The sequence below is a fragment of the Haliotis cracherodii genome, unplaced genomic scaffold (assembly GCF_022045235.1).
Source record: "Haliotis cracherodii isolate W230 unplaced genomic scaffold, xgHalCrac1.p SCAF_11, whole genome shotgun sequence".
NCBI classification, from domain to species: Eukaryota; Metazoa; Mollusca; class Gastropoda; order Lepetellida; family Haliotidae; genus Haliotis; species Haliotis cracherodii.
The window spans coordinates 25,666,993-25,683,161 of NW_027266266.1; the positions used below are offsets into that span (position 1 = coordinate 25,666,993).

The window sequence follows — 16,169 nt, forward strand, 5'->3', positions numbered from 1 at the left end:
ATATGGGTATCACAGGTAATAGTACATGCATCATGTCAATGAGTACCTCACAACAGAACATGGAACATGGGGGTGGCAGTTTAACAGCACACAGTAATAAACAGAATGAAGCAGATATTGTCTTGATCGGGTTAAGTTGTGTCACAGATACCAGACATTCTCAGTGGCGAATATGACCACCAGGAGCGCAAAGTACGCTCAACTACACCCCCTCATCGATGGCGTCAGGCGCCCGATGACGTCATTGGGAGCCCCTTGCCATTTGTTCCTCAGTACGATCTCCAGCTGTTCTGTGCTGGGAGAGGACGCCTCCTGATCGGACGTTCCAGATAATCCCACTAGAGTTCAAAGGGGTTAAAGTCTGGTGATCGAGCTGGCCATGTAGGAAGGACGACGTTGTTCGCCGCCAAGAGATTCTGGACGACCCTTGCTGTGAGCGGCGTAACGCTGTCGTGCTATAAGAATGTTCCCTGTTATATGAAATGTTAAAAACAAAGGGTTGTCTGGTCTTGCCACAAAATCCTCCTCAAACCATCATCCTATCGTCACCATGGATGCTTACGCTCTACGACAATAAACCCATGCATAACTATCATTATGTATTAATATAAGCAGAATCTGCTTTCATCAGTATAAAGCACCTTCTTTAAGCGTTGTACGACTTTGACAGTCTTTCACGTTGATGTCAAGCTCGTTCAATGGAAGGGGTGGTATATTTAAACGCAGAAGCGTCGAACCACAGACCGTCGACTGATGCGGCGTCCAATCGCTGTTGTTGCCGTTTCAGTTGCTTTGACGAACCTATTACGCAAATGCAAAGTGCGCAAGTACCGGTAATCCCGTGGCTTTGTCATGCGTGGTCTTCATGATCTTGCCCTGTTCTGTGTTCTGCCAGTCTGTCATTAACGTTCTAACAGTCTGACGATGGTTGTACATGTACAGTTCATGTTTCTGGCAATATACATGGGGTTTGTTGGCCTCTCCTTTCTTTTGCCCGGCAGTTTAATCCGTAAATTACGTATAATGTTAATATGACATAGCTTCATAGGTGTCTGAAACAGGGAAGGCCGCTGAAACCCTGATGTTACAGATGGCAACATACCAGGGTTGCAATGACTTTATCAGAGCTTGTGCATAATACCACTTTATGAAATCAAAGCTTAAATTTGCGAAATATTTCTTAATGGTCAAACTTCACATAGTGTCACCTTCGTTCAACTTGTTAACACTCGGACATAATGTCAGTTATCAAAATCGGACAGCCCTCTTCTAACGCTTCATATACACATAAGGTAGGTATCAATATCAATGTTGATGCACAACCTGTCACATGTACTTCGGTTTCTATAGAAAGTCGCCAACAACGGGAAAGGATATATACTTACAGGTACGATGTGCTGGTCATCACTCGTTACAAGTGTCTCAGTTTTGTTACAAATATCCGGCAAATCGTGCCATGCCCCATCTGTGGAACAGGCAAAAAGCAGGATGTAGAGGAACTGAATAAATCAACAGTTTTTAGGATATTTCCAAGACTCTGTAGCCAAATTGATGAAGTACTTCCAAGACGGACATTCCTTATTTTCGATGCTATACGTCACTCCCCAACAACAGGTGCTGGGACCAGGTTACTTGTGTCAAGAACATACATTGTCATGGTTGTTATATTATGTTCTCAAAATGTGTGATTGAGTTGAGTGGCCGAAGTAAGAACGTTTCACGTTATAAGAAATGGACTTACGGCTGTCATTATAAAACAGTTTGATGCTTGTATTGTTGTCGTGAACTGATTTCACTTTAATGTCAACATGCATTCCTTTGAGGTCTTGAGGTTTAACACTGATAGATATAGGTTGGCCGAGTTTTTCCACCAACCTGTAACACAATGAATGAATAATGAACACCTTACAAATGTCAACTGGTGTTTTCGCTGAATAAAATTGCAACCAACATTGCATTTATAAACTGCTCATTCAAATTGCGTAATATGGTCAGTTATCCGCCGACAATAGGAACTGATATGATCCAAATGTTTGCACTTCAATTTCTCAAATGAAAAAAGTGAAACCTTTTATAGTCCCAAGTACTCTCCAAAATATTTAAGAATTGACAATATGTTTGCCTTTTTATGGTTGTATAAACGTCAAATCTGATATGCGCACTTTGTATAACAAATGCTTGGTCAGTCGATCAAATGCCACGGATTGACTTGCAATATTTATTTGCTTAAATGAACGATCAAAATCATGGAGTTTACAAGGTTAACAGTAACATCGACAATCATCAATACAAAGTTGTATTGACCTACGCATTTACCAACCTCCCTCTGTATTGCCTGTCAGATAACAATTTCTCCTGTTCAAAAGCAGTCATCGGTTCACTTGCAGAAATATGTAATTTCCCTGAAAGAAACCAGATAAGGAAGTGGGTGAGTTTGGTTTAATAGTATTTCAGTAACATCATGGTGCCTGCTTGAGGCAAGCCGAAGTTATGAAGTCTTACGTTTACTACATTGGCACGTATTATGGTGCTTACAAAACAAAGAATGTTAATTCGGACGTTGTCATGATTGACATATTATTATAAAATTACACTAGTCACGAAAACACTCAAAAACATTGTCCAAAACTTAGACTGAACATGTGAAGCTGCAAGTATGCACACTGGTCATGTCATCAATAGATTCATGTCAACTTTGACTACAACACTACCCCACATTAGCCAGTTTTCAAACCTGCTGCTGTCAAGATCATGTACTCTTCAGTGGCCTCAGCATTTTCCAAAGTAAGAGAGAAGATCCCCTTTCTGCTTAAAGATATTCTCCTCCCTTCCAAGCCTGAGGCGTTGATAGATCCTTCACCAAGGAACTGTGTAAATTCATTTTCCGATAATTATTTACAAATATATAAGGTGTTATGTGTATTTTTTGTTGATTTGAAACCTTTTAAAGTAAGATGCAAGGGAGAGCTTTTGAAGGATCAGAAATATTTTTAAATGACATTCATAACTCATAACATAATATTTATGACGATGTTCAAATAAGTTACAACTTACGTCGTTCCTGAACAACTGCTCTGGAGGGGCAAACATCGTGTCGTGGTCATGGTGGCCCTTGAACTCTTCATCTGCAGAAGCATCTACAACAGCATGAAGGGATTTCATAACATTAGAGACATTCATGACCATTGTCTATTGCTAATCACCTATCAGCGCCAATCATCTTTTGGCTTCCCTTGTTAGTTTTCTACCCTTTGTATTCTCCTCTTCTGTGATCTTATTACTTTTTTTCTTTACATGTACATATATATGCACTCTGCCTCATGGCATTCATTCACCTGATGAAGGAGTAAGCATATACATGTACTCCGAAACGTTATGTTCCTTATAATAAAGATGTTGACATCCATACATTCTCGTCCTTATGTGTGTCACTTATAAATCCCTTTCAAAGACCTGATTAGTGACCTTGTACACACAAACACCTTCCAGAATCAAATGATTGATCGCTCAGTATCAACAAGTATTGCGTCACGTACGGCAAGGAGGGCGACATGTAATCTGTTATATATGACCATCACTCACCTTTGTCATCTTTTGAAGTCTGTGTTTTGATAGCATGACATCCAGAGCCTTGACATGAACTGTTCACAACAGATATGTTTAAGGATATCATATTACTGTAAACCATGTTGTATTTAGCTCGGAAGTTGATGGTTTTCGTGTGTTGTGCATTTGGAGAATTCACGATCGTCACGTTATACTTTAACTCAGTCCCCGCTTTATGGTCACTGGGCTTGGTCAATTCTTTCAGCTCAAGGTTGATCTCCTTTGCCACTTTGAAATCATACACAAGGTCAAGTTTAACCATGTCAGGATCAACGAGAACAAAGGTCCCAAGGAGAGTTCGGGTGGCGATTTTTGCAGACGACAAGACTTCAATATCGATAGTTTCTGCATCAGAAATGTCATTATCAACAGTGACGAAGGTAAGCTCTGGTGGGTCGTCCCGACAGGTGACCTGGATGTGAATATCCTGGAGTGCATTGTGCGGCTGGGCAATAGTCTGTTCTTTTGCTTCTATGGTAACTGAGTCGTCCCCACAATAGTTTTGTTCTGGGGTATACATCAGGTAGCCATCAGTGGTAATAGATGCATTCCCATGTTTCACTTGGCTCGTGATGGAAAAGGAAATAAGATCACCCTCTTTGTCCGTGACCTCAATATATTCTATCAGTTGCTGGTCTTCAATAGCTGATATGGCCTTCGTCATGACTACTGGTGGTGTATTGTGAATTGTTTTGTCGATTTCAAACAGACTCATCAGAAGGGGTTCTTTCAATCTAATATATTTGGTTCCTTGTATGACTTGACTGTAACCATTAAGGCAGAGCTGAAAAAACCCCAAAGATATTCGCTTTATTTGTAAATATGTGTATCCCATAGACATATGAACCACGTTTCCCAAGATATAAAAATGAATACTGTATCATTTACCTTTCCATTCGCAATATTGGTTGGTAGTGTCTTTGAACAACGGTCAGTGAACTGCCACCTTTGTATACCTGTAGACATATACAAATACATCAAACATTTTTACATATTACTATCGTTTCATGAAATGCCGTTTCAACTGGTTTGTTAATACGATGTACGATATACAGAGTAGCAAACATAGTTCTTTATTTTCATTAATACTGTTCGATAATATGGTATATGGTAGAATCAATATTTGTTGAAATGTGTTGCTGGTAACAAAATCAAACCTTTATTCCATGACAACAGTGAAATGAACTTGTTGTCATCTGTAGGAGTAATTCCATGAGCGCTTATGTTCAGCACCGTTTCCACCAACGCCTCATTGGCTGGCGTCATATAGAATGACAGTCCAACTGGCTTTATCAGTCTGTAGCAACATAGAGACTTAGTTATTACCATTGATAACTAAACTAGAACACGAGCTGCTTGATAGGTTTGTTTAAATATAAGATACAGTTCTGTGGCAAGGCGCCTAATTTATACAACTACAAGTTTTTACCTCCCATATAAAAGTCTTGTTGTAGATTGCAAAGACTCTTCCGGATCATAAATGTAAGGGACATATTCCGCTGATGCTGCACTTCCATAGATCTTCGAGAGGTCGGTTGTGTTTAAGGCACCAATCAGGAGACTTCCACTGTAGCCTATGTAAATGACCCAAAACATATCAGTTGATAGAATTGCGGAGTTAAACGACTGAGGAAAGTCCATTTAACACTACATTTCCTTTCTGTAGTATATATCTATGACCATGGAAAACCAATGCAATAACATAATGCATAACACCAGGGTATATGCAGATACAGTAAATATTATGCCTTCACTTCACATTTAGCAGAAACAATATCTAAAAACCACGAATAACATGTACACTGTTAAATAACTACCTTTAAAGGACAGGGTCAGGGTCTCATTGTGATTGCCCAATGTTGGTACAGGATTAATGACCAGTGTTTTTTTAACGATATTCTTCTCATCAAATTCTACCAGGGTATCACCATTTCCTGAAATGAAAATGAAAATATAATCAATCATACAACTGTTATTTTATTCCCGAACTTATGGAAATATACAAATATGCCATTGGTCTAATGAGTGTTCATACAAAAACTATAAACACTACTTGATTGCAAGTCTTGGGCCACATCATACACCCACCCCCCCCCCACCCCCCCCCCACCCCCACCCCCACCCCCACTCCCAACACACACACCATATTGTGTATGCTGCAGTGCAACATATACAGCTAGGCATCCAATTACCTCAGTAACAAAGTTTTAAGCACTTCTTGTTTAATTACATAAGATCACCATTCAATGAGAACACTTGAGGTACACATTGCCATCTCTGACCTCTGAAACGGAAGTCATGTACACTTGACCTTGACCTTGACCTTCAATCTCAAAATTGCAAATAAATATGATAATACTTTGTACCATGTGTTAAATACAGTCTGAACATGATAGTCATCAGTCTTTCAGTCTTGACGTTGCAACTGAAATGACCACCACGTATTATGAAATTGCATCAAAGCGACTATGTTTTGCATCGAAGTTTTGAATGAAATTATATAACAGTCATATCATAAATATGACATAACAATTTAAAATGGCATGTGTTGACTTTACGGTTTCATGAAACTTGGTTGATGTGTTCAAGTTATCATTTTCCTGGACCTAATACGTAATCCAATACTATATTGAAACCATTCCCCAGGTGAACATCAGATATGAAGCTGAACCGTTTTCTATAGATGAAAATATGTGACCCGCCAGGAGAAGAGGGACCTCATTGGTGCTAAGATACAATTGTGCTGTGACCTAAAGAAAGACGTTTGACGTCAAGTAACTTCCGTAAAAGGTATGAGGATTGTAAAAAAATTAAACTATGGTGATTATCCCTTTTCATTTGGGAGACACATTGCAAGGTAGAAAAAGCTGAGTCGAGGTTTAACTTTTACGTTCACAATTATTTTACTCATAAGCTGACGTGTATGAACCTGTGTTTGTGTGGCTTTTTGTTCTAACACAGATGCATGTTGTTTTCACAGTGCTAAACCATTGAGGTACCATGCATCAGCATATACCATCTCAGTATCAGTCAGTCTTTGTTTTACCCCAATATGCAAAGCGCCAAGCAGAGTAACAACACATGCTATCATTTAACATCGTTTGCTTACGAGTCGACCTGGGAATCAAACAAACTGCGTTTTGACCACCGGATTTAATACTCGCCCATTTTCAGAATGTTATCCAAGTATCAATATTCTGAAATACTTACGTTTTACGCAGACTGGTAGGGTGGGTACAGCAACCGCAACATGGGAATGCCCCACAGCATGAAGATTGTGATAGTAGCACCTGCCTGGCTCCAGCATCAGGTAGGACCCATCTGCTTTGGAGGTATTGTTATCTGTGTCGTTTGTATTGTAGTCACTTAGAGATATGTTTGTAATTTTTCCATCGATCAACAGATGTCCTTGTTCAATAGATATTTTAGAATCTGCTGGCGGTGCCACTTTGATGATGGGGAAGACGTCATCAGTTCCGGGGATGGTGCCAATAGTCCATTCTAAAACAGCAACATAATTTGCAATGAAGTATAAACTACTCTGCTATGTTGTTCTCTTCTATATTTTTTCTAATAATGGTTCAATCATTTCAATGAATATAATTACCTTAAATCATCATTTTGCTCTGAAAACCCAAGTTTGATTTATAACAGTGCCTGATAAAATTACGACAGGGTAAATACAAAATCTCACCATAGTAAAGGGTGCCAGATCCAGCATGCACATGGATACCGATTCTGTGTTGTGATGGTGTCAGTGCCACAGCATGCTTTGTGTACCCTGAGGTAAAGAGACTTTGTGTGTAGACACTAGAAACAGCAGGTGCCCCCATCATTACCGTCACATTGCATCCCATCTGGGTAGATAAGCCTGCTGAATTTATAGCTGTCACAGTGACATAGTAGGTTTTGCCATCGTCCATGGTCGCATGCTCCAGTGTCAAACCAACCTTTCTCTTCAACCCAACAGAGGTTGCATTCAAAACATCGTGACCTCCTTTTCTTCTGCCAATCTGAAGTGTGTATTCAGCTATCTCACTGACATCTTCACTGCACTCCCAGAACGCCCCAACACTGTTATTAGAGCCTATGAAGTCAATCGGTTCGTCCAGAGAGTGTTGAGGATCAACACACATCATGTACTGGAATTTTGGTGGAGTGACGTCAACTTGGAAAGCATTTGACATCACAACCGTTGATTGATCTGCAAAGTTTACAGCCTTAACACTGACAAAGTATGTTGGAGCTTTGTACTCCATCAGCTTTGAAGAGTTGGTATTTGTGTTCCCAGATAGCTTTTCACTGTGTTCTAGGGCGAGATGTTGCAGCTTAAGAGACAGAACAGACAGTTTGTCAAGATTTGAAACAGAGCAATTGGGATCACATACTTCCATACATCTATCATTACAAGGAAGACAAAATGTTGATTCAAGCTTAAATGGGACCACATTGTCTACAAAAGATTCATTTGTTCCAACTCCCATCCATAATTCTTTTATTCCACTTTCTCCATCAAAGAACGGTTTGCCATGTAAACATTCTTTATCAGCTGTATCGGGTACTGAAACGTAACTTATCAGAGCTTGAGAAAAGAATGGATGAAGAGGATCCTGTACAGGAGGTTTGTAATCATTCAGATTGTGTACACGGTAGATGATGCTTGGTTTTCCAGAAAATGCAAAACCCGCAATATCTGCTATGCGATGACCTTCAAAGAAAAGGTTTGTCCGCCATGTGATTTTTACATTGTCCAAATCCTTCTTGAATCCCAGGCAGATTTCATAAACATAGTCTGACGGATCTTCAGGTAAGTCAAACCACGATTCTGTTTCTTTAGTATCATCTCTTAAACAGATACGTCCTTTCCAAGCATGGGTATCATCATCATAGCCATAGAAGAAGACTGCAACTCCTGGTGATGAAAGGCATTGAACTACTTCTTCAGTTTCATTGGAAGTTGCATTGGTTTCTTCAGGCATATCGTTATCATCAAGTTTTGGTATTTCCATCAGAACTGGGGTTTGATATGTTGTAATGTCAGAGAAATCCATGTGTATGGAGGTGATGATGTTCTGTCCCTTGGCACTTACTAACATGAATGTATAGTTTCCTTCCGACAGAGAGTCCTCAAGATCAAGGAAAACACCACCACGTATGATATCTTGCAAGTTCTCATCATACGTGAGGGCAACTCTTGCAAACTGATCAATAAGAGCAGAAGAAGGAGATATGTCTGATCTGACAAGGGTTTGCCAGTGTTCTTTACTAACAGATTTGGGGAATATTTCCTTACTCCGTTTGCATTCTGAAGCTTTCTTGTTTCTTGCGAGTGCTGTTTGAACAACAACAATATCATGTTCACTTTGGAAGGTCCTTGATGTGTGCCAGTCTCTACCAACTTTCACAGTTCCTGATTGCGGCCTTGAGACATCAATGAGGATAGGCAGTGTTGCAGCTGTAGTATTCAGACCAGCTCCGTTGATGGCAGATATTGTGAACATATACATCAGGGAAACAGTTAGATTCAAACTGTACAGAGTAATATGCGTGTTCTTGTAGACATCCATTACTTTCACCAGTTTCTTGTGTTGGTACATACAAGGCTGTTCTGAGTAGAGCCGTAAGTGGTATCTTTGAATACCACTTTCGCTGTCATCAAAGCCATTCCAGTGAAGGGTCATCTCGTCTTTGCTGCTGATGTACACAACCCGTGACATCTGACCTCCTCTTACAGAAATATGACCTTGTGTAGGTGGAGTTGTATCAATGGTCACAGGACCTTCAGACACCCCAATGCATGAATCAACCGTGTCATGAGCAATGACTGTCACATAATAAGAGTGACCTTGTTGAAGTGTAAGATTTTTCAAATTGACCACAGTGTCATATCCAGTAGTAGATGTAAACGTTACATGATAGTGAGAAATAGCTGACAACAGTGACTTACAATTAGTAGTATTAACCGGAAGGGTAATACTATCCTTGCTGACTCCAACAGTGTATTCTGTGAATCCAATATCTGAGTAGAATCCAGTCCATGAGACCTTTAGATCCTCACTACTATCACTGTACTTGTTTAAGTCAATGCTCCCAGGGGATATGTCCAAATCAAATCCAACCTTAATGCCATCTGAGTATGCTTCTTCAAAACTCCCAGCCTTGCTGTATGCACGTACTGTTACGTAATATGTCAACTTAGCATTCAGTTTCAGATTTCTGAATGTGTACGAAGTATGGAGGTGGGCAGTTTCAAAGAAATGGACGTTGTAGCGCGATGCTGGGTTCTTGACATCATCACCTATCGCAACTTCATATCGATCGATCTGCTGTGTGGCATCTTTACTACCTGGTTTACCAAACGCATCCCAGTTGGCTGACAGTTCAACTGTAGACGTCTGGTAATCTATATCTTTCTCTGCCCCATCTCTGACTGCCCCTGGGTGTGGTGGTTCTACGAGAACAGTCACACCATCAGAGTATGCGATGTGAATTCTTCCTATGGCATCAGTTACACGAATCACGTTGATGTAAGTAAATCCTGCTGTGAGATGGAGTTCGTCATTGTAGAAGGTGCCATGAGATGCTGGTATTGGTATGAAGTCTTGGAATACAGTCCAGCTGATTGTCAAAATCTGCCACTCAGCCTTAACCACAGGACAACCACTTGTGTAATGCCAGTGGCCTTCTATCGTGGTTAGATCTGCCTGGAAAGTTTCATCTGTTACTGCTAGGTGTGGGAATGGGCTTATTACTATTGCTTGAGATGTTGCAGATGTTGAGAGACCAGCCCTATTCGAACATTTTGCAGTGGCAAAAACTTTATCTACTCTTTGTAGAGACAGTCCTCCAATGAAAATAATGGTTCCTTGCAAAGCTTCCATCATTCCATGAATATCTGTTGACCCAGGCTGTCGACCAAGACCAACTTCACATCTAAAATGAAATATCAGATATTATAACTCACAAACATAATACATTACACCAAAAATATTAAAGATAAGAGACAATAATTAATATGATATAAAATATCACAAAAACAATAATGCATTGATGGTTAAGTTTCAGCTCGTAGGTTTAGTTAAGCCAAGTATATTATTCTTATATCATTTTACCTAACAATGCCTGTTTCCTCATCTTTAAATCCCATGATCATGACTTCAACAAATGAGTTTGGAACTTGACACTGCATACTTGACACTGTCCTATTTATGTGTAGCAAGTCATCAGTAACAATCAAGACATTACCAGCCGTAGGAACTGTAGTGTCAATGAAGACCTCCCTGGTCAATACGGTGCTCTTTTTCATGACATTTTCAAGGTGTGCTGTGACAAAAATATTATCATCATGAATTCCGTCGATGACTCTAAAGATGTCAGTTTTCCATGATCTCTTTTGGAGCGTTATGTTTTCAAAAGGAGACAAGGAACATGGATTATCAGCCACACCAAGGCAGATACTGATGTATTCTATGTGACTCTCATGTTCCCTTGCTTCATCCCAAACACAAGCTATTCCAGTCCTCATGCTGGAAATTTCTTTTGTACATATGAAGTTAACCAGTTCGGGTGGAGTGGAATCAGGGATCAAGGCAACAGACTCCCATGCAGCACTGTTGTCAGCATTGTCTTTGGCTTCGATTGTTATGAATACTGATGATCCTGGCTGCAGATGTAGTCCCTTGACGCTCTTTTCATTCTGAATACCGCATTTGTGGATGCCATCCTCATACGGGTAGGAACCTAAGCATACATGGCTTGCATTCACTCCAGAGGAATCAGTGATATCAGGAATGACTTCAACTATGTCGGTGTCAGTCTGGAACACCACTCCCCAGGACGTAACATCTGGGATTGTATGTCCTTTTCTGTTGGATGCCTTGATAATAGGTCCCTCCGTGTCCACCATGATACCATCAGATGTTGAAACTATGTGTTCTTCATGACAACTGTGTCCAGTCCTTGCTCGAACTGTTGTGAAGTACTTCACACCTTCAAAGAGTTGGATGTCAATTTGTCCAAAGCCTGATGATTCATTCGTCTTGACAATACCAAAGCCAGTGAATGGCACAATATCTGTCACATAAGGTTCAGTCCCAATGCCCCACTCATAGGCAACAATACCACAGGCAATACTTTTGAAACCAGCAAATGACATCGCAAAGGTTGATTTATCGTGCAGGTAGTCTGCATCAACAAAACGTTTCCTTCCATCATATATTATACCAGGGACATTTCCAGGTAGGACATTTATGGGCATTGAAACGCTTACTGGGGATTCTACATCTGCACCGTTCTTTACTTTAATCTGAAAGTAGTAATAGTTGCCACCTGTTTGAAAATCAATAAGGTTTAGATGTTTCAGTGTCACTTCATTTGTTTGCGTGAAAGTGAGGAACCCTTTGGTTATGGACTGATCATGTTTGGAGGTTCCCACAGCAACATAAACTTTACTTATACCACTCTCAGGATCAACCGCTCTCCAGGAGATTGTCATTTTGGAATGATCTGTGTGGATTAGTGCTTGGTTCTCAATTTCCTCGTCTTCTTTCATTGGTCCAAGGTGAATCTGGAAAATGAAGATGATTAGTATACCATTTGAAACCATTAAATTCCATTCAAAGAAAAGATTTAAAAATGAAAGTGGGTGAATGCATTTGCACATAACAAATATTGACAGGAGTGTAATCGTTTGTGATTGAAATATAGAACATTAACCTGTTTTATCTTTGGTGGAGTTGAGTCTATTGTAATGCCAGGGGAATCAACTGTTTTGGACAGCTTGGCTTTATTGACAGCTATAACTCTGGCTACGTAGCGTTTACCATCCTGAAGAGGAATAGGTACATGATAAGACATCGTTGTGGCTGGTACGTCCTTTGTCTTCTGGGGATCATATGGCGAGGGCCATATTCTCCTCATGATGCCATTTAAGTCCTCAGAAACTGATATCATATACTTCTCGATGCCAGATTCAGCGTCCTCAAACTTCCATGATAGATGAAGTCCTGTCTTATCTAACTGGAACGCTTGTTGCCCATCATGGTCGTGAACAAAGTATGCAACTGGCGGTGTCAGATCCACTGTAAAGCCATTGGTTGAGGCTTCCACATTCCTCCCTGCTCCATTGAAGACCCTGACTTTTGTATATACAACATCGCCTTGCTTTAGTTCCAGCGTTTTCTCGTTCAAGTAGTTCAACTGGCCATTCTGACTAGGCAAGATGATGTTTGTTTTCCTATGTTGATTGTTGGTATATATGTAGACTTCATACTTTACAATCCCACTCTCAGCATCAGAGAAGCCACCCCAAACAGCCTGAATCAGAGCTGGTTCTGAGGCGAAAGTGACATCCTGTGTTTTATTGTCTCCATCTGTGATCCAGCCTTTTACTGGGTCCGTGGTATCCACCAGGACTGTGTAACAGAATAGTAGGATTAAAAAAGTATGAGTAAAAGTATATGTTTGATGAAACATAACATTCTTTCTTTTTCACAGAATCAAAGATATCGAGGGTTTAGTGCCTGAACATCTGGGAGAATTACCGAACTGAGCTTAGAGTTTTCATATGACAACAAGCTAGGGCATACTTTATTAACTGCTGAACTTGTTTTCTCTGCAGTACAGAATAAAGGAATTATGGAATAAAGAAAGGAAATAGGTGGTTCTGGCACTAACCCCTCGATATGTATACTTTCATCACCCTTAACACACATATTTGTCATATTTATTCTAATACCTCCATTAGAAGTAGAGTTGACTCTCATCATGTTCAAGGCCCCATTAAATGCGATGATGGTGGAGTAATATGTCGTGTTATGAGTCAGAGAGACATTGGTACAGTCATCATGGATTATCCGGTCCTCCACTTTGAACTTGACAATGTTGTCTGTGCCAGGCTTGGTACCAACGCCCCACATGTACCTGAACCCAAATATTAGTTCACATCTGTTACAGCATATCAACAGCTTGAAAACCACCAAGGGACATTGTATTAAATGAAACATTTTAGCAGCAGGATCTTGCTCGAAAACATTTTTTCCTTGGTATTAGTAGGGACAAATACCAAGGAAAAATATAGATAGAAATCCACACATAAGTTAAATGTTATTATGCTTACCATTTAAAAAAACATGAACAAAAACAACATGTATTGCATTCAGCAACGTTTTAATGAAGATTCTTCCAGCTTGATAACGGTGTAAGAATCTACATCATAACATCGATATATGCAATATATAAGAAGTTGTTATGCATAAAGTTCAACGTTTTGTTACTTACTCACCAACTTCTAGGATGCCAATCAAACAGTTATTAAACTTTGTTTTACAAATTAAAAACGATTTTATATCAACTTGCTCCTTAATTCCTGACTCCGGGTCGTAGAAATTTTCCCACTGTGCACAAATAGTATTCGCCTTTGCCTGGTAGTCAATATCTATGCTGACCATTCCCCCATCTCTGATTAGGCCTGCTACTGGAGGCGTGTTGTCAACAACGAGGGGTTCATTGGCATGACCACTTGTAGAAAGCCCCACTTTAACACACAAAAAGGAGTGAATCACAGTGTGCAAGAATAAACATTGGGTACGACAAAGTTGAACATGGAAAAGTGGCTATGGATATTTAATGAGATTCTCCCAACCTTGTCACAGTCCAGATGGAGGCCAGTAAATATTTTCGACATACAATTCATTTATTGATGCATTGAAAATGAGCCATGCTGTATCGTACGATGCCATGCTATCAGACAAAAATCAACCAGGCGGACAACCCAATCCATTTGGATGCCTCTTACGACGAGCAAAGGCTGCTGGGGACAAAGTCTAATCTGGAATTCCGCCCAGGGAAGAATGGACAGCTAATACTAGTTACGTGTTCATTACACGTTTATTTTACTTCACTATCATTCCAAGCTGCTCTGTACTCTGGCCTACAGTTTCTTTACAACTGACTAAGCAGGGATAGTCTTACATATATCTGAAGAGCGTTTTATAGTATAACTACAGTTCAAATAAATTGAAAAATACACCCCTATAATTTTTACTACAATATCTTTGGAAACGCAGTATGATACTTGGTCTACAAACCGTTGTTGGTAAGTCGGATTCTTGGCCAGGTAGCAACTCCAGGTTTCAGGACACAATCTTCCACTAACACATATTCTTTTGGGTTAGCAAAGCTTTTATATTCTTCATAGGGTCGCAGGCTGACATCATTCTGTGTTAATCCAAGCCCAACGTGAATATGGGCAATTTTTGATAGAGGATCGGATCCATTGTAGTACAGTCCAAGTAGCTCAAAATCGCCATCAAAGAAGACTTCATTAATGCCATTGAAGATGGGCGGTGTCGTGTCGACTATGATGGGTGTTGAGTGGCACACTGTCGTGACAAGAGCCCCGCCATGAATGATGTTGTTGACAGCTTGAACTGTGACGTAATGAGGCCCATCAGAGAGATGGAGGCCTGAGGTCAAGCCGCTGTAGGTCCACTCATCCCTGCTGGGTATTCCAGCATGTGGGTTGTTGTGGTCCACCACATCGTTTGAACATACAGATGTACCAGCAGCCCAAGTGTAACCATAGATGCCAGTCTCGTTGTCATGAAAGCCATGCCAGTTCCCTGTTTGACATGAAAGATACATGAGCACCAACATGAGTGTGTGAGTACTGGTCTGTTCCACTTTTAGCAATATCCGGACACAATATTTCAGTAAAGTCCGGGGCACCTTACATATGTCAGAAACTACCATGCTACACCACGTTCTGTACCAACAAGACCATGTACACCAATAAGTAAACATCTTGCAAGTATTTATTTCTATGTGCACTAGTCCTAACACGAAGGATTGGATTAATGGAAAAAGTATTAGATCCGGAATGTGTTTGAAGAGTATAAACATTGGTCAAGCTGGTAAACAAACAGTAAAATATGAACAATTTTTTACCTCCGATAAGATTATTAGAGAGGGTGTACTTTTCATCAAACAGACGCTTGTTCCCATTGAAGACAGTATCACCATCAGCTCCATCGATTATTTTCCTAGAATACGAAAGAACCTGAATAAGTTAGCAAGTAAAATGCACCAGAAGTTGAATAAGAAGTTTATGTTTCCAGATTTGTCAGCGCCTTACCCCTGGATTTCATGAAAGTGGGAAACATCAGAGACCTGAATCAATTCGGGATTCCCTGACATATATAATCTGTGATATAACTGGAATACTCGCTCACTCACTCACTCAGAAGTGCCTCATCAAGGTATCTTTAACATCGTGTTGTCAATTTGATGTGGCTGTTCAATGGAGGTTATTATGAAATTGGTAATTGAAAATGTAGGTCTTATAATGAGTGAGTGAGTATGGTTTTACGCCGCTTTTAGCAATATTCCAGGATATCACGTCGGGGGACACCGGTAATGTGCTTGAGACATTGGACCCATGTCATGAATCAAACCCGGGTCTCCAGTGTAATTACCAAATGCTTTAACCACTAGGCTACCCGACCGCCAGGTGTTATAATGAACTTACTGATACCAGTTTTGTCTTCGCCGTGAAGGAAGCCCCC

At 40.2% G+C, this 16,169-nt stretch overlaps 1 protein-coding gene across 1 annotated transcript in view; it reads right to left on the reverse strand.

Annotated features, from left to right (window-relative positions):
* Positions 1–16,169, reverse strand: part of LOC139455642 (uncharacterized) — a 42,037-nt gene that overhangs the window by 1,364 nt on the left and 24,504 nt on the right. Inside the window, exons 35-52 of the mRNA XM_071237197.1 lie at positions 15,553–15,647; positions 14,694–15,227; positions 13,963–14,140; positions 13,343–13,527; positions 12,322–13,019; positions 10,719–12,172; positions 7,301–10,539; positions 6,817–7,107; positions 5,424–5,540; positions 5,036–5,180; positions 4,764–4,903; positions 4,495–4,562; positions 3,583–4,390; positions 3,055–3,137; positions 2,735–2,867; positions 2,321–2,402; positions 1,742–1,875; positions 1,386–1,465 (exon numbers count right to left, since the gene is read on the reverse strand). Of these exons, the coding sequence (XP_071093298.1) occupies positions 1,386–1,465; positions 1,742–1,875; positions 2,321–2,402; positions 2,735–2,867; positions 3,055–3,137; positions 3,583–4,390; positions 4,495–4,562; positions 4,764–4,903; positions 5,036–5,180; positions 5,424–5,540; positions 6,817–7,107; positions 7,301–10,539; positions 10,719–12,172; positions 12,322–13,019; positions 13,343–13,527; positions 13,963–14,140; positions 14,694–15,227; positions 15,553–15,647 (8,464 nt within the window). The remainder of the gene's footprint in view (positions 1–1,385; positions 1,466–1,741; positions 1,876–2,320; positions 2,403–2,734; positions 2,868–3,054; positions 3,138–3,582; positions 4,391–4,494; positions 4,563–4,763; positions 4,904–5,035; positions 5,181–5,423; positions 5,541–6,816; positions 7,108–7,300; positions 10,540–10,718; positions 12,173–12,321; positions 13,020–13,342; positions 13,528–13,962; positions 14,141–14,693; positions 15,228–15,552; positions 15,648–16,169) is intronic.